At 36.8% G+C, this 27,108-nt stretch overlaps 2 protein-coding genes across 2 annotated transcripts in view; one reads left to right on the top strand and one right to left on the bottom strand.

The window, feature by feature from the left end:
- The window catches only part of HADHA (hydroxyacyl-CoA dehydrogenase trifunctional multienzyme complex subunit alpha), a 38,969-nt gene extending 27,907 nt beyond the window's left edge, over positions 1-11,062 (bottom strand). Inside the window, exons 1-5 of the mRNA XM_010991202.3 lie at positions 10,840-11,062; positions 4,655-4,696; positions 4,492-4,562; positions 3,054-3,187; positions 946-1,084 (exon numbers count right to left, since the gene is read on the bottom strand). Coding sequence (XP_010989504.1) covers positions 946-1,084; positions 3,054-3,187; positions 4,492-4,562; positions 4,655-4,696; positions 10,840-10,906 — 453 coding nt within the window. The 5' untranslated portion in view covers positions 10,907-11,062. The remainder of the gene's footprint in view (positions 1-945; positions 1,085-3,053; positions 3,188-4,491; positions 4,563-4,654; positions 4,697-10,839) is intronic.
- An 86-nt stretch (positions 11,063-11,148) lies between these two features.
- HADHB (hydroxyacyl-CoA dehydrogenase trifunctional multienzyme complex subunit beta) overlaps positions 11,149-27,108 on the top strand; it is a 36,531-nt gene continuing 20,571 nt past the window's right edge. The window contains exons 1-6 of the mRNA XM_010991206.3: positions 11,149-11,301; positions 14,401-14,475; positions 14,590-14,634; positions 19,932-20,031; positions 22,899-22,943; positions 26,183-26,282. Of these exons, the coding sequence (XP_010989508.1) occupies positions 14,409-14,475; positions 14,590-14,634; positions 19,932-20,031; positions 22,899-22,943; positions 26,183-26,282 (357 nt within the window). The 5' untranslated portion in view covers positions 11,149-11,301; positions 14,401-14,408. The remainder of the gene's footprint in view (positions 11,302-14,400; positions 14,476-14,589; positions 14,635-19,931; positions 20,032-22,898; positions 22,944-26,182; positions 26,283-27,108) is intronic.

Here is a 27,108-nt window from a genome sequence, read left to right as displayed (position 1 = left end):
ACCTGAGGATCTGTGACGGTCTAAAGATCACTTACATGGCAGGAATGTGCCCTTAGAATAAACTGAAATTCCTCAGGTTGGCATTTGATGCTTTCTACAATTCACCTTTCTGGCCTTACTTCATACTTTCCCCCTAATTTATTAACCTTTTTGGGGGTTGAAAGTCTTTTTAAAAATCTGGTGAAAGTTATGGAAGCTCTCAATGGAAAAATGCATACACAATTATACACACACCCCAGGGTAAGAAACCCTATACCCTACAGAGACCCTTCAATCAAGCATGTCTACTTACGGTGTCCTAATTAGGCTTTGCTTATCCTTGTATCTGCTCACACCCTGCCGCATGCAGATTGCTTTTTTCTTGTTATTTTCTGGTTAATCAAATTCTGCCTACCCTTTAGGACCAGGCACAGGTTTCCTTAATCAATATATGTGAAAGTGTCTGGTATAGAGCCTGGCATGTGATAAATGCTCAATACATGTTATTTTCTCCTCTCCCTACCTGTTTTCCTACATGCTGCAGTCTGGTAAGCATCTCTTCTCTCAAATCCTGTGTTATTTACCATCTTTACTGCTCACAAGACACTTGACATATATGATGCTTTCTGTGTCTCAACTAGATTTAAGTAGCTGAAGAGCATGGGCCATACTTCTAAATCTTTGCCCTGAAAATTTGGACAAGTTTTTTTTTTTAGAACTGAAAGGGACCTTAGAGATCTAGTTCAGATCTCCTCAATTTATAAATAAAAACATCATGCTTTGGTTCACTTGCTCTGTGCTATGAGAATAATGATAAAAACCTAACCAGAAGTTTGATAACTAAAAGGAAAGCTGATTCTCCTTCAAGAAATTTTCTCAGGCAAAATAGTAGCCTAAAGGTTTGCAGCTGGTGAACCCCAACAATGAGCTGGACAGGGTCTCGATGACTTTGGAATAAATCTGTACCTCAAGTCCTCCTCCTAAGCAGGATCCACTGATGGCAGCCACAATAGGCTTTGTGGATTTCTCAAGTTTCTCAAATGTTCTGTGTGCTTCCTGTGATATTTGTGTTACCTCTTGAGAGGTCTTGAAAGCATTTAACATACTGTCGGAAACATGAAAGCAGAGAACAGAAACAAACAAACAAACAAAAAACAAAAGTGAAACATTAACCTACTTTGTTCAACAATGTATCCACTATATCCTTACCCTATTACATATCAATATTTGGTAGTGAATCTTCAAATAATCAGAAATTTAAGAATAGTTTTGCCTCAGATAGCACTAATACCAGTGGTATCTCTCCATAAAGAGTGTTAAATTTCTGGATTCAGAGAACAAGAAACAAAACATGTTGCATTATTTGTTTTGATAACAAATCATTAGATTACAAAGCTCTGTACATGAGAAAATTATCTCCTGGTAAATATCTTCACTATCAGACTAAACATTTCCACTATCAGGTAGCTTTCTGATTAAGCAGCAATCAAAATGACAGGGAAAAAAAAAGGTTCCAATTTTTTAGAGGGATCTAAAACCTTTAAATAGATCACCTAATGATTAAAAAAGAACTGTTAACAATAATATTGTGAGTTACTCACTGTCTTTTAATTTCAGTTTGTTTCATTTGCTACTAACCTTGTTTCTAAACACACTTAAGCTATGGATTTTGTACTATTGACCAAAGATAACAAATTTTTGTCATTTTATATGCTGAGAGTTGCCCAGCTAGCCTCACAGAAGCTGCAAGTATCTTCCTATGGATTTAGGTAACTACTGCCAGGTACATCCGTGTCTGTTAGGCTTAAATCACCAAACCAGGAGAAATAGCACTTGATAGAGATAATTTTGCTTTTTCTAAAAAAAAAACACTAAATAAACAGAATATTTATGAATTTTTAATTACTATACATAAGCAAAAAAAGGTAAACAATATTGAACAAAGTTTAAAAATATACAAACACCTTAAGTGCAAATTACTAAGCCGATAATGCTAGCTATCACTGCCTAAAAGTGTAGAATTATATAACAAATGACCATATTTTGACAGAATTAACAACTTAACATTTTAATCCATTAAACTAACACTAAGATATCATTTCTCCTTAATTTGCTCTGAAAAATTGTAAACAAGTTATATATACATACAATCATTGAAAAAAAAGAAAATATTAGCTGTATTAATAAAAGTTTCCTTTGACTGCCTCAAGTTCTACCAGCCACTTTACCCTGAAACAAATCATTTTCATGTTTGTAGTGCATTCTTCAAACCAACTACATATTTGTATCCATAAATAATACAAGGAAGTATTTTATACATTGTTTAAAAATGTTTATATAAAGTACATAGCAAAGATACTGCAACTTGCTTTTTTTAAACTTAACATTGTTTCTGAGTTCTAACATTATGCTGTAGATCTAGTTAGTTTCTTGCAACTGTTTTATAATATTTTCTCTTATGAATATTCCACATTTACTTATCTATTTCCCTAGTGACTAACATTTAGCTTGTTTCAAATCCTTCATTATTTTAAACTACACAGGACTGAACATCCTTATACGTAAGTTCTTAAAAACAAAGAGGAAGATTTCTCTAGCATATACACCTAGAAGAGGTATCACTTGATTATATGATACATGCATTTTCAATTTTACTAAATTTTACCAAATTGCTCTCCAAAGTGGCTGTATCAATTGGCATTTCTACTAGTAATATTTAACTTTCTCATTTTCCGAAGTCCTTGCTAACATGATATTTTCAAACTTTTAAATGTTTGCTGGTCTGATGGGTGAAAAAAGGCATCTCATTGTTAGTTTAATTTTATAGTATTTTTCGTTCTACTCAAACATTGCTGCTTGAACCACTTTCAACCCCTTTATGAAAAGGCTGTAGTCTTATAAGGTTTAAGTAACAAGCCCCTCTTTTTAAATCAACTTTATTATACCCGTGAAAATAACTTAAAAAGCTTTCAAAGAAAATGTACTTCTACATTCTTTTAAAATGAGAAACAATTAAGCCTAAAAACATACTATTAGCCAAGATAAAAGGTGACTTCAAATTCTCTAAAACTTACTTGAGATCAGCACCTGCAATGAAGCAGCCTGGCTTTGATGAGATAAGGACAACACTTCTGATTTGATCACTAGACCAGACTTCATTCATCACTTCTAAGAACTCTGAATGCAGTTCTTGACCCAGAGTATTTACCTGACAAAGGGAAATACATATAAATCTAAGAGTTTAAATTTTAAGTAAAAGATGTGCAAATCCCCATAAAATGCTATTTTTGACTACAGGAAATATGTTTATCTAGGAAAAGTATACTGTTAGAAGAAAGAGAGACAGGGAAACAAACAAACAAAAAACTTAGTAGCTGTCTATTCAGAAGCTTTGGCCAGCTGTAAGCAACCCTCCCTTTAAAATTAGTTCTACTCAAAGGAGGAACTCAGGGTCATATTCCTAAGAGGCTGAATCATATGCAGGATATAAATAAATCTACAAACATTTATCAGTATGGAAAAAATCTGTATAATGTTAAGGAGAAAAAGGAATCAAAATTGGACATATAGTATGATTCTAATTTTGCAAATATTGTTTGTTTAAACTGGATTAAATGTAAAAGTGGTTATCTATGGGTCTGGAGTATAAATGATTGTTATTGTCCACCTTATAGATTTAAAATTTCCTACTATAGGCATGTGTTATTTTTGTGTTCAGGAAAAATGCTCAGCTTGGAAAATTCTGAAACAATATCTTAAGTTTGAATCGTTGGTCAGTAAATGGCAAGATTTACTCTAGTGAGGGGGACTGGCTCTTACTTTCCTTAATTTGTGATAGTTGTTAATTCCTTCCATCTAGGTCCTCCTACTTCATTTAGGTCTCTGGTAACAAGATTTCTGAAATATGAAATCATTACATCAACTTCAGGTGGAGGAAAAGCTTGAGCTCTGGCAATAAAGCTCTTTTTGGTAAAAGACTGGGTTAATGTTACACGCTTTGCTAAAGTTGCCAAAACAAGTGAAGCTCCACTTGGAACAGAACTTGATTTCCAATATATGAACTGCATCAAGTCATTCAGTTCCTTCAGTAAGCTTGGCAATGACAATTAACCCAGCCAACCTACTATGAATAATGACTATGTCAGGCAGGTAATGAAGAAAGCTGATTTAATAACCTCATAGATAAGATGGATAGATCAGATTTGATTCTTATAAACAAAGCTTGTACTTTGGTTCTGATCTAATAAATCACCTTCTCACCATTCTACACTGTAACAGAAGGCTAGTTTTATTAAACCTTGATGTTAATCTGACATCTAAGGTCAATTAGAAGGAATTCTTAAACAAGGACCTGTGCTTCAGGAAACTGCATTCCTTGGGCAATTTCTCACACTCTAACCATCAAAACAGATAAGATTACTGCCAGATTGGTGGATTCATTTCTTTGTCATTTAGGACTAGATTAATGAATGTAGTACACAGAAATAAACTGCAGCAAGTTAAATTAGGTACCTTTGAATTGGGTGAGTTAATTCGAATAACTGCCACATCCCCTTTGACTCCAAAGTTAATATGGGTTCTGCCTAAAAAGAGAAGGAAAATGTACTTGTAAACATGTTTATTGCTAAATAAATAAAAAAGATACATAAGCATGTCCACGAGAAATTAAACTTACTCAGCAAAGCAGAGGACCCTGCGAAGTTGCGACAAACATAACCTGTAAGAAAAAGGTATTTCAAAATTAATTATTTTACAAAACAGAATTTCTGTAGTACCTGCTATATATAAGAAAGTGGAGTTTATAACAGCAAAGAGACAAAATTAGAATGTGTCCTTGGCCATTACTGTGACCACTATTATATCTTTTTGCTTCAATTATCAGGTCATACGATTATTTGGATACTCAATGTGGTAGGTAGAAGAATGGCCCCTCAGGGATGTCCATGTCCCCCAAAACTGAATATGCTAGGTTATATGGCAAAAGGAAATTAAGGTTGCAGATGGAATTCAGGTGGCTAATTAGCTGACCTTAATACAGGGAGATTATCCAGGATTATCCAGGTGGGCCCAATGTAATTATAAAGGGGGAGAAAAAGACAAAGAGAACCAGAGGTGCCAAGGTGAGAAACCATTTTGCTGCCTTTGAAGAAGTTAAGGTATGTAGGCAGCCTCTGAAAGCAGGAAAAGGCAAGGAAATGGATTCTCCCTCAGAAATTCCAGAACGAACACAGCCCTGCCACCACCTTTGATTTTAGCCCAATGACTCATTTCTGACATCCAAAACTGAAAGATAATAAAACTGTATTGTTTCAGACATTAAGTTTATGGAAATTTAGGGCAGCAATAGGAAACAAATACACTTAGAAATAAGTAATCTACAAAGCAATCCATAATGTTAGTTGCAAACATATTCCAAATATATCTCAACATGTTCTCCAGCCAGGTCCTCTTGCATTTTCACGGAGAGATGATGTTCCAGTGTTATGAAAAGTAGAATCAAGGGGCATTAGAGATTATATAAATGAAACAGTCCATACTATGTACTTCGCTATTTCAAGTATTTCTAACTAAAGTCTATACCACGCGCCATCAAGAACGCTCCTACTCAGAGGATAACAAAGACCAGCTACTCTCCTCCCTCTTTCCTTATCACCTCACAACTTTGGCTCTCCTGCATAAAGATGATGAGATGATCTTTTGAGCACAAGCCATCACGAAAGAAGTACCAACAGAGGGCCTTTCAATTGAGACTCTGGCTAGAAGGTAAGGAGCACTGGGAAATTTTAGGTAAAAATTCCAAGTTGGTTCTGGGCATCTCTCTACCTCCTTTCTAGCATCAAAGGCTCACCTTTGTCCCGCTCCCACCCAAACATCTTGCTTTAGGTAGTCACCAAGCTATTCTGGAGGCCAGCACAGGGTCAACATCCCTGAATTATAACTTCTCATCTTTAAAAACACCCCACTCTTTCTTCCTTTGTCTTTCATATTCATGGTTCACATCACACCATGTCTCCTATGCACCTCTTTCACTCGTGCTTCTCCCTACCCACATCTTCCAAATCTGGTCCAATTATCTTAGAAAAAAGTTTTCTCTTTGGTTCTAAAAATAAAAACAAATCATCCCTTAATAACCAATAACTGTAACAGTAGTATACATGAAACACCTGTACTCAGGGAAAGGCATAAGTTTTAAAGTGGTATCAAACACAGTAAAGAACTAGCACTTTAATAATACCCAGTGGTTCCTTCATGTATCTCTTCTAATGATACTAGCTTTCCCCAAGTATTAGTTATCTAAATCTTAATTACTAATATTAAAACTTTTAAATTTCTAATTTTCATTAAACTGCATTTAAATGACATTAGGGGCTACATGGTCTTGGAATCCACAAACATAATTTAGGAGTGTAGTGCCTGGCTAATTTAGGAGTGCTATTAGTGAAAAAAGAAGAGTTAAAATCCCTAGCAACCTCTAGGTGGCTAAAACTTTTCACCAGCTGGTGACCATCTGTCTCTCTGTCTGCTCTCTCACTCTCTAAATCCCCTACCTTCATCTGGCTCAGAATTTGAGGGGTGTTAAACAACAGTCTAAGACTTTGCTTTAGCATGCAAGATAATCAGAGATAACCAAGGGCAACAGACAATAAAATCACACCATTTTGGTCATTTTATGTCATGGTAGTATTCTAAGAGCAATGTTAAACATCAAGCCTACCGAAAATGCTTCCTACATAATTTAGAAACAAACCTTAGACCATATCCACTTCCAACCATACCCACTTGAGGATGGCCTATATTTAACCAGGAGTCAGGGACCCTTCTGCAGTGAAGAACTATTACACATGGCCAAAGTAGAACCCAGGAGACTATCCAACATGACCTGTTGGATTGGGATTCCCATAGCAGTATTGAGATGTGATTCTAGAACTATGTTGGGCATTCAGATCAGCTGGGGAGGCTCAAATACACTCATAAATTTCCTGGGTGACAGACAACATAGAATTACAGAATCAGAATTTAAGGGGGCTAGGCCTCAGAATCTAATTTTTTAAAAAGTAACTGAAGTAGACAGCAAACAAATGGGCATGTGAGAACCACTGAATTAGAGAACCCACTGATGGTAGAGTGGATTAGGGGAGGACCTTCAAGAGTAGCCAAGGGTCTGGCCTCCATCTTTCTCTCTATCCTGTAGTTCTTTAAAGGAGGGGAAGAGAAGGCACAGGAAACAAAAGCCTTACACTGCTTTCAAAGGCAAAATGGTATACTATTAAAAAAAGAAAACTGTAGATGGCACCGGAACCAGAGTCGGGTGATCTCTGGTTCTGTCTGCATTTTTCTTTAAACAATCCAAGTCAGTGCTCATGGTGCAAAGACAAAGGATCTGAGGGTCAAAAGACTTGGGTTCAACCATCAAGTTTATCATTCACTAGCTGTATGGCCATGATCAAGCCTCTTAGTGTACTTCAGTATTCTTAAAAAGACAGAAGCAAAAGTGATGTAAGATTATAAATGTACCTGTAAGTCAAAGTGCTACACCAAAGTAAATTTAGAAGCCAGCCATCTTCTAAATCTCCAGTGCCTCTACTTCACTAATGACATACTTCCCTTCTTTGCTTTTCCATCATTTGAAATCAGTATCGTCTGTATTTATCACTCTTCCTTCTTTATGTCTGTATCATGGCCCCACAAAGCTTTACCCTGAGATTCCACCTACAACGATCTTTCTCCTCCCTGCTCAAATTTTTATCTTTATCATTCGCTGTTTCGTTCTTTAATCACTGCATCTGTAGTAGATGTTTTCCCTATATAAGCTGTAATCTCTTCCATTTCACAGTCATTAATACAACAACAAAAATTTAGTGTGGCCTATCAAGTGCCATGCACTGTTACAGGCACCTGAAGTGAAAAGACAAAAATCCCTGTCTCTGTGGAGCTTACATTCTAAGGCAGCAGCAGATATGGTATCTGCGGAGCATCAATTCCTACTCAATAGAGATAAATAAAGAGGTGAAAACAGGCCTGGCATAAAAAAGAGTTTGCCTGTAAAGGAGAAATTCCAGTGAGGGTGGGTGCCAGGGAATAAGGCAATTCTAGTTAAACAGGGTAAAGTGAATTAGTAGAAATGAACTGATCGGGAATGCAGGGTGGGAGGGACGGGGTGGACAGACAGACAAAAAACAAGAAACACAAATATGTAAATAAATATGTTAGAAGATAAGTGCCTAAGAAAAAAGAAAACAGCGGGTGAAGGGATTTGGGCGTGGGCTGCAATTCTGAAGACCAAGTATTTGAGACAGGTGGTTTGTGCTCATTAGCTCATCAATTATAAGCTCTTACCAACTAACCTACCTTTGCCATACACACATACACAAGACCTTCTCTGAATCAATAGAGACAAAAAACAAAAGAGAAAATCAGTAAATGTACAAATAAATCTGGAAAACAATTACAAACCACAGTCAACTGAATCCAGTTGAAGTATAAGGTAGCTCTGCTTTTGGCATCTAGCCTTACTCACTGCCTAATTAGGAGTGCTTACTTTAGAGCAGCTGCGTGAACTTTAGCCTATATCTACTGGGCTACAGAAACAGAGGGAAACCTTTGTCCTACTTTTTAATCATTTAAACAATTTAACTCAAGAAGATACCTACAAGACCTAAGACTACAGCAGTGAAGAGAGCTGGATTATGCTGACACAAATTTCAAATATGAAAATGCTACTATCATTTTAACAATCAACAGCTTTTCTCAATATTCAGTCTTGGAGGAAAAGACAGGATTAAGGCAGTGAGAGTCAAATTTAAATATGCACCGTCTACTAAGGTATTTGCCTCCATTTCATGTCCTGTCTAATTATTTTACCACTTACATAATTAGGAATTTGGGTTTTGAGTAGAAGTGGGAATAAAACAAGATATTTTGATCAAGATGTGATTTTCATTTGACATAATTCAGTATAACACTCCTTGAGGAGGAATGGATTAAACATCAAGACTACAAATCAGTGTCAAGAACATTTAATCATCAGTCAGTAAATGTCCTAATCTCATTAAATGTTTGGCAATGCTTTGGTACAGACTTTTGGGGTCCAATTTGTTGAGTTTAAATGGCAATCCAGGTGTGCAGGAAATTTTAAATTCACTCTCTAGGGTTTTTTACCCCCAAATTTAAAAATTGCTGTTAAAAGGGGCAGTAACTATAATAAACCATATTTTCTTATTGGTGAAAACATAATGCAAAATATATACACGTTTATGTGTATATATTTCTATACCAAAAACATAGAAAAACTACGCTTGTAACTTTCTACTACATACGTAAAATGTAAAAATAACTTTAAAAAAGTCTTAGATATACAGAATCACAGTTCTTCAGGGCAGGAAAGAGTTAATAATAGCTAACATTTATTAGTTAATATTAGTACTTTTGCCTTACACCTCAAATAATTCCTTCAAGGCTTAAAAGGTGGTATCTTTCCCCATTTCAGAAATGAGAAAACAGACATGGAAATTTATTGCCCAAGGTCATCAGATGGTAAGGTCACCAAAGGATAAAGGCAGAGCCGGGGTTCAAACCCAGAAGTCAGACTCCGAATTTAATGCTTTTAATTGCGTTACCTTAAAGTTAATGGAGAGGCAAGTTCAAAAATACACATTTGATATTTTTAAAATGGAAAATAGAGAAATCAAACTGTCAGGTAACATGACCAAATGCTAACAGTAGGTATGTGAGTAGTAAGAGAATGAGTGGTTCTTTTTTCTTAATCCCTTTCCCCTGTCTGTACATTTCATTTTCTGTAGTCTTATGATTGGTACACACACACACACACACACACAGCAGTCCTCTAGAGACCAAAAACATTGGTCGAAATAAGAAAGCAGAAAAGATTCAATCACCCCAAATTAGTCCCTTACAGTTAAAGGAGATTCCAGCCTCCAGTCTAAAAACAACACACAGTATCACCTCAGTGGTTCAAAAGGAGAAAGGCATACTACAAATGAAATTTATAATTAAGTATCCAGTATTAAGTACAACATGCAATAGAAAGTCACATTTCACCTTACAGATTTGAGATGGAAGAAAAATGCTCGATTTTCCACAATCACCAACTTTAACTCTTTTACTGCCAGTTTGAAGAGAAAAAGATATTACGGCTAATGCAAAGTAACTGCCTATTGTGAGAAACAAGGTTAGAAATAGTTGTTAAAATTATCTAACATTTTATTCCTTAAGAAGCAGGTATTTATGTAAATGTTCTAGCAAGTTGCAGAACCTCCTCTTGAAACTCAACATACTATATGTCACAATGAGATTAATGGAAACTGCAAGAGTTGAGCTCCCTATTGAAATGTGGTAATAGGCACAAAAATGGTTCTGAGGGAAAGGAGCAAGGAATGGCAATAATGTGCAAGGCCGGTCAATTTCATACGAGAAGCTTTTAAGACATCTCTTGTTACAGGCAAGGTGCTATGGAGCCACAAAGATGTGATAGGTGGGACTGTCGTAGTCCTCCTGGGCCTCCCAAACTAGTAGGGTCAGGTTCAAGGCCATCATGAAAAAAAAAAAAATAAGAGGACACCTGCGGGAAGTGCCAGATCAGGTGGACAGGACTCAGAAACGTTAGGGGCTACGGAGCCTGAACTCGCTGCAGGACTCGGAGTCGTGAGAAAGGAAGTGTCAGTCCCGGCGCCACGGCGCGAGAGATCAAGTCCCTGGGCAGCATCCCTCCCTCTCATCCAGGGATGGGTCCCTGGCCTAGGGCAGTGAGAAAGCAGCGATAGGGAAATGCGGCTCTAGGGCTGCCCTGGTTTCCGAAGGAGTTCTGCCCGGGTATGTGGGGCTCCCTCCACCAGGCCTCACCCGGGCAGCAGAGCGTTCTGGAGGCGGTGAAGCGGCCGAGGCTGCCAATTACCCGGGAGGCCACCATCTTGAGCAGGAGAGGACGAAAGTGGAAAGCGCTCCAACTGGCGGTAGCCAGGCAGAGGTCTTTTCTTCCCGCAGCCTGGCCCTGGTCAGGCGCCCGACGTACTGCCTGGCTAAAACCCCCGATGGCGAGTTGCCACCGGCCTTTTAACCTTGCCCTTCGCTTCTGGCTAAAGGGGCGGAAAGGCGGCTTTCTTCACGAGAAGGAAGGACGCTCAGCGAGAAGAAGGCGGAGTTCCGAGTTTTCCAGTCAGGCAGCCGACGGGCAGCCTGCGAGGCCCGCGGAGCCCGCGGGGAGGGTGAGGGGGTCCTTTCTAGGCAGGACCCGCCCTTTGGTCCAGTCTCTCGGGTCCTGTCACTCGGATCCAAACCTCACTTGCAGCGGCAGTCTGAACTGAGGTAAGAAGCACCCCCCGTCCCCGCCCCGAGCTCTGAACTTCCTTTCCCTCCTACCGCGCCAGTGCCTGTGGCCTCCGTGGGGAAGTGGAGTTCGAGGGAGCAGAACGAAGCTTCTCGATCGGGTTCTCCGGTACCAGTGTAATTTGGGCAGTAATGTGGACTAACGGTGTTCCCTGTGTCTTTTAATTTATCACCGGAAGTTAACAAACTGTGGGTTTGTGTGTGGTGTCGTGGTACGGGCTGAGAGGTGCTTAAAGCGCTGGCTTGTGTTCCAGTGTTTGGCCTGTAGCCTGGTCGGCGGCTGGAGAGGTTTGGAATGGGACCAGGGTGAAACTCGATTTTCGGGACTCGAGTGTAGGTCGGGTAGCTTCTAGTCAAGAGCCCTACGTTGCATGATAGCTGTTTTTGCGCTGGAAAGATAGACGAGTCCTGGAATTTTTAGTTATCTATCAAATTTTGAATTATGAATTTCTGAGCCCAGTAATCCTTCTTACTGGTCTTTAACCAATAGAAATATTCATGATGTTATGTGTAGCAATCATAGGTCTCCAGCCAACAGATATGCTGAAGATGTAAATGTACATCAGTAGGAAATGATTAAATAAATCATAGTACAAACGTACCATGGAATACTGTTCAGTAGTTCGTAAAGAAAAATGAAACATAATGACATGCTGATGTGGAAAAATGTCCACAATATATATTAAAGGAAAAAGCAAGTGGCAGAACAATACGTATAGTAAGTCCATTTTATGACAGAAAGCGAGAGGAGAGAAAATCCGAAAGCTGAGTCTACATATGGAAGGGATAAAGAGGGGCTTTCAGTTTACATTCTTATGTCTTTTTAAAGTTTCTTTTACAATGAGCATTTTTAATGTACAGTATAATTCTATTTTTATCAAAAATCTGCATATACTTACATCTTTATAGAGAGATAAAAACATACAAATGCATAAAAATGTTGGAAGCCTTTCCCCATCTAAGATTATAAAAATATCCTCTGATGTTTTCTTATAGTACTTTTATAGTTAAAAGTATATATTTAGATTAATCCATTTGGAATTGTACTTATAATGTGAGCTGTGGATCTAAATTTTTTTCCCAAATGATTAACCATTTCCCCAATAAATCCATTGAATAATTCATCTTTCTCCCATTTATTTGAAATGTTATTTTTATTATATACTAAATTCTCATACACATAAATATGCTTCAGAACTTGCTACATCCTGTTCTGTTGATTTGTTCATTTATTCCTGTGCCAAAATTGCACTGTTTTAATTATTGGTGCTTAATACAAAGTTTTGGTGTCTATTAGAGCAAGGTCCTCTTTTTTTCAATCAACATTTTCTTAACTTCTTTCATGAATTTTATCTCAAGATGAACTTTAGTTATGGGAATTTGTATTCCAGACTCAAGTGACATCAAATGTTGCTTCTAGAAAACTGGTGCCTATCTTATGGGCCAATTTGTGTCTCCCTGGTCAGAGTCTATTGGATATATCTAGGTTGGTGGGCCTAGAGGTTGGACTCCTCCATCTCTTCCCAATCCATATATTTACTAAATGTGTTTTTTTTTTTTTTTTGGAAGCCATAGGACATCCTTTTTTTAAATTATAAAGACCTAAGAGAAGTTAAACAAGGCTTTTATATTATCTGTAATTATGTAACAAATTACTCCAAAATTGAGCAGCTTAAATCAATAAAAATTTATTATCTCATACAGCTTCTGAAGGTCAGGAGTCTAGGGGTGACTTAGCTGGGTTCTGGCTTAGAGTTCCTCATGAGGTTGCAGTTAGAATGTTGGCCAGAGCTGTGGTCATCGGAAAGCTTGTCTGTGCTAGAGGATCCACTTCCAAGCTCACTCCCACTGCCGGCCTGCAGGCCGTTGTCAGGAGGCGGCAGTTCCTCGCCATGTGAGCCTCTTCACAGGGCTGCTCCTGATATGCCAGCTGGCTTCCTGCAGGCCAGGTGATCTGAGAGACAGACCAAGACGGAAGCTGCGGTATCTTTTATAGCCTAACCTTGGAAGTGACATAGCATCACTTCTAACATATTCTTTGGCTTACACGGAACAACTGTGTAAACAAAAATTCACAGAAGTGGAGTAGCTGGATCAAAAGTTAAGTGCGGTTGTAGTTTTTTGACAGTTATTTGCCAAATTGTCTTCCATAGGGATACACGTGCAGAGTTGCATCAGTTTACACTCTGAGCAGCAGCGTATGAGAGTGCCTGTGTGTGCGCGTGCTGTTCCACGCACTGAATGTCAGACCTTTGAGTCAAAAAATATATCTCAGTGCAGTTTTAATTTGTATTTCTCTTCTGAATGAGAGTGAATGTCTTTTCATATATTTAAGAGCCATTCGTATTTCCATTTCTGTGAACAGTCTGTTCATATCCTTTGTCCATTTTTTTCTTACTCTTTTGTAGGAACTCGTTTTGGGGAATTTAGGGAAATGATTAATATGTTTTAAATATTTTTTAATATGTAGGGATTTTATATTTTTATTATTTTGAAACAGTGTTAAGCTTATTTTTAAAGAAGTAGCAAGAGCAATATACAAACTTTTTTTCTTATAGCAGTTAAAATGTGATACCGCACTATCCCTGAATACTTCGGTGTGTATTCCCTTCAAATACAGACGTCTCACAGGCATTCTACATAATCACAATACAACCATCAAAATCAGGAAGTTCACACTGGTGGCTTCAGGATCATGTCCAGCAATCTGTCTACTCCTTTGGCCCTAGAGAAGAGCATAGACTCTGGAGCTAGACTGCCTGACTTCACATCCCAGCTCTGCCTCTTACTAGTCACTCAATCTCTATGTGCTTCAGTTTCTTATCTCTTCCAAATGTAATTATCATGCCTACTCTGTTGGTTATTGTGAGTATTAGATGAACTGATGCTTAAATTAGTGGTTTACATACTATGAAAGATATGTCAATGAAGCTATAATAATATTAGAGGAAGGATAGTTGGTAATAAATTTTAGAGTATTTTTAATAGGCATGGGTAAGATTGTCAGAAATCATAGACTACAATGTAAGCTACAAAATGTTCAAATAACCCCGACTATCTTTTTTCTTCCCTTGTTAGATTTCAGAATGACTTCCTTCTTGACATACACTTTTAAAAATCTTCCCAGTACATCAAAATGGGCCCTCAGATCTTGTAAGTGTCATTTGTTCTTTTTTTTTTTTTTAAGGTTAGATTTGGGTGTGTAAACATCTTTTCAGGGACATGAAATTGTATTGCTTTTTGTAAAAACTTTATTTTGTCTTCCAGCTATAAGACCTCTGAGCTGTTCCTCCCAACTTCGAGCTGCTGCAGGTACAGTCATTTGTAAAAGAAACATTTTTGATTTGTTAGATTCTAGAATCTAGGTTTGTGAATTTTGAGAAAAAGCCAAAACTAATTTGCCAGCTCTCCCCTTTTTGTGAGCAACATGAACATCACTGTTGTGTGTACCTTCAAATTAAAACAACATTGGATTGACCAATCAATGATAGTACATGGTATAGGGTTGGACCCGAAGATGTTGGCAAGAGGCTACTTTCTAGGATGTGGATCCTGATGGAGTCACAGAGGTTCCGTGAATCTTGTAGGTCAGTTTACTCAGCTTCTGGCTGTTGGTCCTGGAGATGATCAGCTTACAAACACCCAGGAAACTATTATGGATCCAAAAGTTAACTTTTTAAACTTTCAGTGACAGAGTTCTCTATTAATATCTTCTTATCCCATGTGCAAGGGGACCCATACCTGAAATAGGGGTAACTGTGGAACTGGTTAATAAAAGAATATTGTTTAGTCAATATGAAATGAAAAAGTAAGGAAAGCTGTTGATTTTTATATGGTCTTTCAGACCCTTGGCAAATCTTCAGTGTTGAATACACACTTTTGCAGAATCTGCTGTAGGTCTGTATCTTCACCAGCCAGTGCTAAAAGCACCCTGATGAGTTCATACCTTCTCCTTGCTTGGGTCCTGTATTAACCTATGACTTAAGTTTTTAGTTTTATTATGGTATTTCTAGTTGGATAATAACTTATCAGAAAAAGCATCTTACCAGGATTCAGAAGACCTCTGCTCTGTTCCAGTTCTACCTCTTTTGGGGCAGTATGGCCTTGAACTGATCACTTTACTTCCCTGTGCTTTAGTTTCTTTGTCTAAAAAAGAGTAATAATTTTAGTCTTGTTAACCTCAAGTAGTTATAAAGATATCTCAAAGCACTTTGAAAAATGTAAACTCAATAATGATTATGTTTTTATATTGTTTTTCATATAGTGTATTTTTCAGGGGTCTGTTGCCTAATCCCACCTAGAGAAATTTCATGTTGTTGTATAATAAATATATTTTCTGTGGTCTCTGAATTCTAACTAGAATATAGATTTGTACTAGCCTCACAAAGAATAATTCTTTTCTATCTCATTTCACCTTTGCCTTAATTCTAATGTTTACCCAGGCCTTTGCTTTGCAGCCGTACACATAGATCTAACTCTTGCCAAGTGGGAGACAGTCACAGTGAATACCAACAGAGTATTTAGAGTATTCTTTAACTGTTTTTTGTTTCTGTCTCCCCAACTCTACGCCCTTGTGAGACTTAAGTATTTTCATGTCCCCAGTGTGTCACACTACAGGTGATTTGTGGTAACATTGATGATGATGCAATGCAGTGATGATGGTTCTGGAAGCACATGATGAGACAAAGGAGTATGACCAACTGATTTGTGGGAAGGGAGCAGGCACATCGAACAAGTTTTATGTTGCAATAATTTTATAGCTAATTTCTCTTGAAGTTAATGTGACTTTTCCTGCTTGACAGCTCTGTTGGGATGAAGGAATTAGAATAGAGGAATACAGGTTTTATTGATGTTTTCCTTCATCAGGATGACTGGAAATTTAAGTGTTTGATGGAAATTTTGAATTATTCATTGATTATATCTAGATATGCTATACAGATCTTCCTTGGCTTATGATAGAGTTACATCCTGATAAACCCATCATAAGTTGAAAATCTTGTAAGTTGAAAATGCATTTATACATCTAGTCTACTGACCATCATAGCTTAGCCTAGCCTACCTTAAACATGCTCAGAACAGTTATATTAGCCTACAGTTGGGCAAAATCATCCAACACAAGGCCTATTTTATAATAAAGTATTGAATATTATGTAGTTTGTTGAGTATTGTACTGAAAGTGAAAAACAGAATGGTTGTATAGGTACAGGATGGTTGTGAATGTATTGTGGTTGTGAGTGGTTGTGAGTGTATCGCACCCTTGTGATGGTGTGGCTGCCTGGGAGCTGTGCCTTGCTGCTGCCCAGCATCACAAGAGAGTGTCATATCACACATCGCTAGCCTAGGGAAAAAACAAAAATTCAGAATTCAAGGTATGCTTTCTACTGAATTAGTATTGCTTTTGCACCATCCTAAAGTTAAAAATTCATGTTGAACCATGAAAAGTTGGGGACCATCTGTATATCTATGTATCTATATCCACACACATATATATATGTATAGCAGTGGTATAATACATGGCATGTCTTTTATCTGCTTTGGTTTTAGTTGTATGTGTGAAATACAGAATGTGTATCAGCCTAAGAATCCTAGCTTTGTTGTTGGGAGGAGCCTTTAAGACCATCGAGTCCAACTCCCATGTTTGTAAATGAGAAATTTTTGGCAGATCAGGGGCTAGGACTCAGATATTTTAAGCCCCAGTTCAGCTTCTTATCATACATTGCTAATGAGTGCCCATAGCACTGTGAAATATATAAAAAAGAGACTTTGAAAAAATTCTGATGTGGTTAGGAGCCAGTGTGCATATGAAACAGAATGAGAGTCCTTTGGGTGACTGTTCATAATGAATATTATTTTAAATGTGGCTTGTAGCATTAATTTAATTACTTTATAATATGCTAAACTATTTGGAATAGCCAATTTTTGCCCCAGAGATTGCCATAGAAGTTCAGAAGCAGGAACTACAAGTAACCCAGGTTATCAGAGAAGACTTTACTAGGAGATGGAATGTGAACTAGGCCTTGAGGGGTAGGTAAGAATTAAACAGACAGAAGGAGCCACTCACATGGGAGGGTACATGAATGAAGGGAAACGGGGTGAAATGAGCAAGGCTGTGAGAGGCTGGGGGCTTGCTCATCCTGCTCCGTGTTGAGAGGTAGTGGGAAATACTTTGGGATCATTAAAGTGGAACCAGGTAAAGCAGGGGCTTTGTTAGAAGAGTTAGGAATTTGAATTTTATCTGTAAGTGTACAAAAGGAATGTGTAGTCATTTCTTAAAAAGTGGAATGACATGATGGCATGTCATCTGACTTTTTCTTTCATCACTTTATTTTCTCCAAGGTCTGTCACAAGTAATCTTCCAACTTAGTGGCCTTTTTTCAGTCCTCATTCTCCTTGAATGTTGAAATGTTTGACTATCACCTGCTCCTTGATACTCTCTTGCCTTTGCTCTCATGCTCTCGATTGTCCTACTGCCTCTCCCGTTTACCTTCTGTCCCACATCTTCCCTCTGCCCTCTAAATGTGGGGAGATAGCAAAGCCAGGAGTCTTTTGGTGTAAGAAACCCGCTCAAGTTAAGGATAAGAGGCCTCAAATAGTACAGCTGGGGAGACATTAGGAACCAAGCGGCTCAAGAGGCAGCTACTTTGTCTTGTGCATGGCCACGTGGGGTGTCACTTTTCTGCTCTTTCTATTTCTCCTTTTATATTCCCCTTCACTCTTCTTGCTGACTTCTTTGCTGACTCAGAGTTTTTGCTGCCCCATAACTCTGACTTACAGATGACTTCAGTTTCCCATCAACCTGGTTCTTCCTCATGGCATCCTTTCAGCTTCAACTAATTGGTATTTCTCTCCATGCTCTGCTTAGATTCCTAAGAGAGAGAATCTAACTGGCACAGCTCATCACTTGTAGGTAGATGACATGGGTTACTGGTTGGCAGCTCTATGGATTGACTTTTGGTGGTCTGGTACCCACCCTGAATCTAATCAGCGTTGGCTCTGGACTTAGGGACATGGTGTCTTAGGTGGGATGTCTTAGGTGAACTTAGGGGTATGGCTACCCTTTTGCAGAAACTCTAAGCAGGGCAGCTCCCTTTAGAGGGGGCTGTGGGTGAGCAGACACTGCAAAATAGGCCTCTGCTTTTCTTCTGTATTCTGAGTATATCTCCTGGTTCTCCCAGCTACACTTCATTTCTCTTAAGAGCTTTAATTTCACATTTTCTAGCTATCTGTCAAATAGACAGATCCACCTGGGTATCTCTCCATCACCTCAAAGTTTGCACGTTTAAAATTGATGTTATTTTTCTTCCAAAACCAATGTACTGTGCTCTACGCTATACTGCTACAGTACAGAATACTTCTGTAGGGTAGAGTAGCTAGGTTTCCTTAGTCTCTAAGCTTCCTTCATAATCCTCTTTTCCTTACTTTCCATATCTGACTGGTCACCAAGATACATAGTCTTTATAAAATCTCTTGTATTGGTCACTTTCCATTTGCATTGATACTGCCTTTATCTTGGCCTTTAGCATCACAGGCTTGGTTTTGCCAGTCTCCTCGCTAATCTCCCTGTGCCTTTATCTCCTTCACCAATTTATTAGAGCGGCCAGGAGAATCTTTGTACCCTACTTTATCATGACTCTTAGCTTTCATTACTGTTTCCTTGAAGTTGGTTGTAGATGTTTGTCATAAATAATTCTCTATGGCATATGTGGGTCTGGTAAGGTGATTGTTAAAATTTTACTCCTTATACTTTAGGATTTTTCTCTATCTCTGGAAATGAAGAGTGATGATAACAGATGAATTTCAACATTAACAACAATAAGAAAAGAATGAGATATTTGTAGATAGACAAACACAGAGAGGTCTTCAAGCTATATCATTTAGTTAGAAAAGTAAACATAATACACAAGTGTGTGCTTGTAGATGCATCAAAAGAAAGTATATGCACCAAATTAGCAGTATTTACCTCTGGGAAGGAAGTTATATGGCAGGAGAGGGCATAAAGAGGGAACTTCAGTTTTACTATCTGTATTTTAGTATTGTTCATTTTTCTCTTTTTTTGAACCACCAGCATATATGCCCATTTTTTTAAACTAAAAAATTATAGAAAGATTGCTTTTTTGATGTTAGAAAATAACGAGACAAATCGAGTCAGATGGAATCAGGAAGTATTCTAGGTTTTTCCAGAGTGGCAATAGTCACCAACCAAACAGTCGTTGTTTCTACATAGAAAGACAAGAATATTAAGCTGTGTGGACAGTAAACAATATCAGTTATTGCAGCTTCTAATATTGAGGGCAGAATTATTGGTTGCTTTCAATGCAATAGGTTGTCAAGCACTTGATAAAAAGAAACAATTTGTTAATAGCATAAATAACCTCATCATTAGGTATAATCTCAGTATTTACCTTAACTATTATTTGGAAACTTATAAATGCCAGTTAATTTCTTAGCCTTTTTTTTTTTTTTTTTAGTTGCATTGGCTTGTTAAGTGGCAAATGCAACTTGGCATTGAATGATAAAAATTCTTCTTAGAATGTCTGTCTTTAAAAAATGTAAAAAGTCATCTGACTTCATTTATTTTAATTAATTATTCTTTGAACTTTATCTTAAAGATGTCCAGACCAAATCAAAGAAAACCTTGGCCAAACCCAGCGTAAGGAATATCGTGGTGGTGGATGGTGTTCGCATTCCATTTTTGCTGTCAGGCACTTCGTAAGTATGAAATGACTGCGCTACTTGTCATTTCTTCTTTTTTTCCTCCAGCTTTACTGAGGTATAATTAACAAATAAAATCTGTATATTTAGGTGCAGTGATTTTTTTTAAGGTATACAGTGTGATGGTTTTATACACACACACACACACACACACACACACACACACATACACACATACATTGTGAAATGCTTACCACAATCAAGTTAATTAACACATCCATCACCCCATGTAGTTTATTTATTCCTTCTCTTAAGGCACTTTCAAAAGTGATCTTCGTGACTGTAACCCTGTAGGAATACTGTTGATAGTAGACTAGTATATGAATAACATTTTCATAAAATTAATACAGAAAAAGTCAAGCCAGTGGTAAAATAATATGGCAAAATTTGTTTTTTATCCTTTCTCATAAGCAAGCCTAGTATAATGCTGGATTGAACCAGCCCTATTTTGAAAAGCTAGTGTGGGACCAGATAGCTTGTTTCCAACAGAGATATTCTTTCCTTGTCTGGAAATAAGTACATTGTTTCTTTGCCTCTTCAGAAGTTTGATTACTGAGGATGTGAACCTATTTATTCCTTTTGTTGTTTTTTTATTGTTGTGTTTTAGCTTAATTTAAGATCCTAATTGAGAAAGAAGTCAAAGTTCATGAGCAATTTAGTGGTATAAGGAAGAGAAGGACTTTCAATAATATAAGACATTATGGTTAATAGAGAAGAAAGAATAAAAATGTTAAGGCAGTCTCCAGTTAAAGAACAAAGTGACTAAAACTAATATAGAGGGAAAACTCTAAAGAAGACAGACTGTTTAGTCATGTTATTAATGTTATGACTGAGATGACAAATGAGTCTTCTATAATAGAAGATCATTTTCTAGGTGGAAAAAGATCTTTTTCTATTTAATTTGAAGAAGCTTTGCTTTCAATTGAGTGACATTTGAAAGACCAGGTTCTTAACTTAGAGGTAGAAGGTATTTTGGAAGCACTCCTAGAAATAAACTCCAGCACTAGAATTTGGGATTCTGTCAGTCATCCTGGTAGAAAGAGGTATCGGAGCATGAGAATAAAGATTGTAAAATGGTAAATAATTTCTGGTTTATACGTTTTAAAATTGACACACAACTTTCCTTCAAATAATTCTGCTCTAAGTTTGAGGGAACTCGTTTTACCTATGAAAGATTTTGAGAACTGTTGATGGTTTTTTTGTGAGTCAGAATAAAGTAAAAATATTTTTGGCTTTTTAGGTTTTAATTTTCAGGAATTTAAAGAATGAATATTCTTATTTAATCCAATGGTTAAATCTTTGACTTAAAAGGAATTTATTTTTTTACATTTAAACAAACAAGAATTCACATCCAGATCTTTCTAAATACTCATTCTTTCTTAGAGGGAACCAGGCTTCCTAGAAGAATGACTAGGGCTGGGCCAGAGAAAATACAGGATGAACCTGGAGCATTTTGTAGTACCAGCAAGTAAAGAAGTACTTAAAAGAAAAAAAAAGGGACATGTCAAAAGGACACAGGACCAATCTGAAATAGCTTCAGATAACTGAAACTGGGAGAGTTTGATCAATAAAATAAATGTAATAGTATTACATCATAACCCAAAGAATAAATTAAATATCTATGAGTCCAATGTGATATAAATAAATGATTGAATAAAGAAATAAATGAGAGAGAAAAGACAAATCTTTTTACAGAAGAATTTCAGTCAATAAATACAGAAGGAATGAGGAAAATAAATAAATCACCATTAGAACTCACAGGAATAATGACTGCAACCAGGATCAATAGAATGCTATGAAGTTGGTTGGTGACTGCTAAATGAATGCTAAAGTTAGCGGGTGAGAAATGTTAACAAGATATTTCCATAGCCTCAGACTCTCTCCCCTCAAATATTTATTAATTACTTTGATGATTTTAACATGTGTCCACAAATTCTTTCCTCTTGAGTAAGGGCCAGAGTAGTGACTCACTTAACAAACTGAGTTTAGAAAGGGAAAAATAGAGAAAATTGGCAGATACTACTTTAACCAGGTGATTAAGTTAACATCACCAGTAATAAGTCATGTTGTTACCATGTACACTCTGTTAAGAAACAATGGGAAGGGCACTTTATGTCTGTAATACTCCCTTTACGCCAATCCATAACCCTAGTCTTCCAAGTGTCAAGGCCAAGAATAACAAGGAAAGACTAAGAAACTATCACAGATAGAGGAGATGTATGAGGCATGACAACTACATGCATGAATTGGATCCTGGAATAGACCAATAAAAAGGACTAGTGCAAAAACTGATGAGATCCAGATAAAGTTAGTAGCTTAGGGAATAGTATAATGCCAGTATTAATTTCTTAGTTTTGACAAGTACATCATGGTTATGTAAGGTATTAGCGTTAGACTAAGCAGGGTAAAGGGTATACAGGAACTCATTTCTGTCTTTCCAGTTCTTTTGTAAAACTCAAGTTACTTCAAAACAAAATTCTCTTAAGAAGTTCTTATATATATATCCCTTGTGTCCCTTTAGACATCACAAAATAAATAATGAATTTTTTTTTTAAATAAAGGTGGACTTAAAAGGTGGGGTTTAGTTTTAAAGAATATTTAACATATGTCATGCTGAGCAATAAGACAGTGGCAAGATTTGTTAGATTCTTAGCCAGCTCAGTAAGAGTCAAAGCTTGTCAGATTTTTAAGGATGTGACAGATAGCAAAGTCACTATTTCTTTATTTGGAGTGATGAACTGCCTTAGGTAGTAGAGTGCATTTGTAGTAGTAAATGATTTCTTTAGGTATTTCAAACAGAATGAAAAACATTTTTTATTAAAACTCTAGGCTTTTTATTTAAATTATGTATTTTCTTTCCCCAGATATAAAGACCTGATGCCACATGATTTGGCTAGAGCAGCACTTTTGTAAGTAAATAGAGTTTTATTTTAGTTCTTATTTCATTAAAAGCACTTTTCTCCAGTTTTTACACTTGAAATAGCATGCTTAGTAGAATTTCCATATCTAAGATATGTTATCTTTTATGTGGTAAGAAAAAAAACACTAGATTTTACAAGATTCATTTATTCATTTTAGCTATACATGCTATACAAATTCAAGCAGCTGGTGAATGTCAGCGATCTTTATTTTGCAGGCTTGATAATCTCTTGGTATTCTTTAATGAGTACTGAAGCTTAGCTGCACATTATAAACAATGTAGGACTAGATTGATCAGGCTAAATACAATACATATGTTTGATGATCATCTTAGGAACTTTATTACTGTACAAGGATAGCCGAACAAATTACGCAAATGCAGATGCAGAACCTGTGGATACAGAGGACCAGCTGTACTATGCTGTTTTATTTAAGGGACGCGAGGGTCCTCAGATTTTAGTGTTTCTGGTAGAAGTAGGGGTGGAGAGATGGCTGGGGGAGATGCAATGTCTTTATCTGGAAAGAAGCCTAGCATGAGACCTGAAGATTCATGTGCAAACCAAATAAAAATATAAAATTAAATCTAGTTACATGAGATTGAGATGGAAGAATAATTTGATGAGAGTCAGCATGTAGGGCATTATTCATTTTCCACTGATGCTTTGCCTTTGTGCCTTCGACCAGCCACAGGTCTTTCCTAGTTTGGAAAATTCTCATCTTGTTCTGTTTGTCCTATCCATTTTTCTCCTTAATCCCATATTAACTGCTTCCATTTCCATTGCCCTAGAGTAACTATACTTTGCAAGCTTCTGTTAATAATGAGTCTGTGATCACTAGATGCACCAATTTTGTCTCAGGCCTCAGTGTCTTTGTCTTCTGTAGCATTTGACACTGTCAGCTGTACTTGAAACTGTCTTCCTTTGACTTCTTAATGTTATGCCTTTATGATTTCTCTTTCATCTGCTAACTAATTCTTCTCTACTTTTTAAGAAACTGGATTTCTTTATCTTTTATAAAGATATTTTGCAAGTTTCAGTCCTAAGCTTTGCATTCTCTGTATGCATGCTTTTCCTTAAAAACCTCATCTACTTAATCTTTATTTTTTATGTAGAGGACTCCCAGATCTCTAAATTTGACCTCTTTTCTTAGGCTCCTCTAGCTCTGCATGTAAAAAATAAAAATTATCTTCTCCCTGAAATCAGCTTATTTTCCTATTTCTAATAATGGTGCTATTTCTGATTATGGTCCCATGCTGGAGATTTGCAAATTTTTCCTCAACTTTTTGTTTTTAAAAATGTCAAATATACAATAAAATTGAAAGAGTAATACAGTGAACACCTAATTACCCCTCCCCTAGGTTTAATAATTGTTATTATTTTGCTGTATTTTCTATATCTATGTGGTTTGAAGCATTTGATGGTAAGTTTCAGGCATCTTGATCTTCAACCCTAAATACTTCAGCTAATACCTAAATACTCTTAAGAGTGAAGACGTTCTCTGCTATCCACAATACCATTACCATAGCTAAGATAACTTTGATTCTGTAACTTCTAATATCCAGTGCATAGTCAAATCCTCCTTACTTATTTCAAAAATGTCTTTTCTTGTAATAGTTTTTTTCTCCCAAATCCACTCGTTTCATACTACAAATGGATATGTCTCTTTAGTCCTTTTAACTTAGGACATCCTCCCTTCCACCCCCCTATGACAGTGACTTTTTGAAAAATCCAGGCCAGCTGTCCTGTGGAATGTCCCACATTCTGGATGTTTCCTCATAGTGATATTTAACTTTCCACTGTGAATCTCCTGTAAACTGGAAGTTAGATCTCTGAGCTTGATTAGATTCAGGTTAAACATTTTTTAGTAAGAATGCTTCATGAGTAAACCGCATGGGTATTGCATCATGTCAAGAGGCACATGGTGTGTAATGCTAAATCCAACCACTAGTCATGGGGGTCAGACCACCAGATCTTTGTATTATAAAGGTACGTTTTTTCCTTTGCAATTAGTAAATTATCTGTAAAGTGGTATCTTAGCATCATGTGAGCATCTTGTTCCCCAACAACCTTTGACCAAATGGTGTTAGCAGTGATAAGTTTTGCCTAAGTCAGTTATTATATTAGAAATTTCAAAATTGTGATTTTGCTAATTCTTTCATTTCTCTTACATTTATTGGTTGTTATTTTTCTGTAAAGAGCCACTTCCCTTTTTTTTTTTCAACTTTTAAATGATGTAGACTTACAGATATTTATTTGAATTTGTGTTATAGCCAAGCTTGGTCACTGTTCTTTTTGAAGCTCAGATTATCCCATAGGGAGCTCCTTCAAGTTGGCTCCTATGTCCCTTTTGTTTTTTAGTATAATATTGTTTTTTGAGTATAATTTGCACAGGTTTTTAAGTAGATTGTTTGATGAGTTTTGACAAATGTGTATGTATACCCTTGTTCCTGTTTTTTATATGATCTCATCTTTCAGTGTTTCTGGCGCTTGGACCTGGCCTCAGTCATTTTTTAAAAAGCTAATTCTTTTACTAGTAAATGGCATTTAGAAACCAAGTCTGAGTTCAAGATGTGCTACTAGTCCCTAACAGTGGGCAGAACAAGAAAATATATATTCTTTAGATTGTGAAACTTAAATTTAACATGCCTGGGATTTTACTTCATCTCTTTAATTTTCTATTTGTTTTTCTTTTTGACTGAAAACTTTGGTTTACTTATCTATTTTATCCTATATCAAATTTTTTCTTTTATTTTTTTAATTGGGGTATACTTGATTTACAATAGTATATTAGTTTCAGGTGTACAGCATAGTGATTCAAAATTTTTATGGATTATATTTCAAATTATTTTTAATTAAAAAATCTTTATTTATTGAAAGCTTCTTTAAATTCTATAGTGCTTTACCATTCTTAAAGCTTCCACACACATAATTTCATATAATCCCATAATAACCCTTTTCCCCCTCAAGCCCTATGTTGCCCCTCCCCCATTCCAAATTATTTTTGATTCTTCCTATTTAACTTCTCATTGCCAGTTAAGCATCAGACATTGACTTTCTAAATCAGTTTTTCATTTCATTGATAAAGTGCCACATGCTTGCCAGATTGAGGAAAAGATACTGTTTTAAATTCAAGGTTAGCCTTTTTAAAAAACTGTGGTGTTTTATGGGATGATCTGTGATCCTATCTTGAATGTGTGAAATGAGTCTTTGCTTTGGACTTTTGCTCACAGGGGTTTGTTGCATCGGACCAGTGTCCCAAAGGATGTTGTTGATTATATCATCTTTGGCACAGTCATACAGGAAGTGAAAACCAGCAATGTGGCTAGAGAGGTGAGTAAAACCAATTTTATGGTGTTTAAAGAGATTGCTAGGAGAATCAATCTGATTTTTTTTTTAACATTTTTTATTGATTTATAATCATTTTACAATGTTGTGTCAAATTCCAGTGTTCAGCACAATTTTTCAGTTATTCATGGACATATACACACTCATTGTCACATTTTTTTCTCTGTGAGTTATCATAACATTTTGCGTATATTTCCCTGTGCTATACAGTGTAGTCTATTCTACAATTTTGAAATCCCACTCTATCCCTTCCCACTCTCCACCCCCCTGGTAACCACAAGTCTGTATTCTCTGTCTGTGAGTCTATTTCTGTCCTTTATTTACGCTTTGTTTTTGTTTGTTTGTTTTTGTTTTTGTTTTTTAGATTCCACATATGAGCGATCTCATATGGTATTTTTCTTTCTCTTTCTGGCTTACTTCACTTAGAATGACATGCTCCAGGAGCATCCATGTTGCTGCAAATGGCATTATGTTACCGGTTTTTATGGCTGAGTAGTATTCCATTGTATAAGTATACCACATCTTCTTTATCCAGTCACCTGTTGATGGACATTTAGGCTGTTTCCATGTTTTGGCTATTGTAAATAGTGCTGCTATGAACATTGGGGTGCAGGTGTCATCCTGAAGTAGATTTCCTTCTGGATACAAGCCCAGGAGTGGGATTCCTGGGTCATATGGTAAGTCTATTCCTAGTCTTTTGAGGAATCTCCACACTGTTTTCCATAGTGGCTGCACCAAACTGCATTCCCACCAGCAGTGTAGGAGGGTTCCCCTTTCTCCACAGCCTCTCCAGCATTTGTCATTTGTGGAT

This window comes from Camelus dromedarius, chromosome 15 (genome assembly GCF_036321535.1).
Source record: "Camelus dromedarius isolate mCamDro1 chromosome 15, mCamDro1.pat, whole genome shotgun sequence".
In the NCBI taxonomy this organism is placed as follows: domain Eukaryota; kingdom Metazoa; phylum Chordata; class Mammalia; order Artiodactyla; family Camelidae; genus Camelus; species Camelus dromedarius.
The sequence above is the reverse complement of the archived record's forward strand: the minus strand, read 5'-3'. Positions and strand labels throughout refer to the sequence as shown.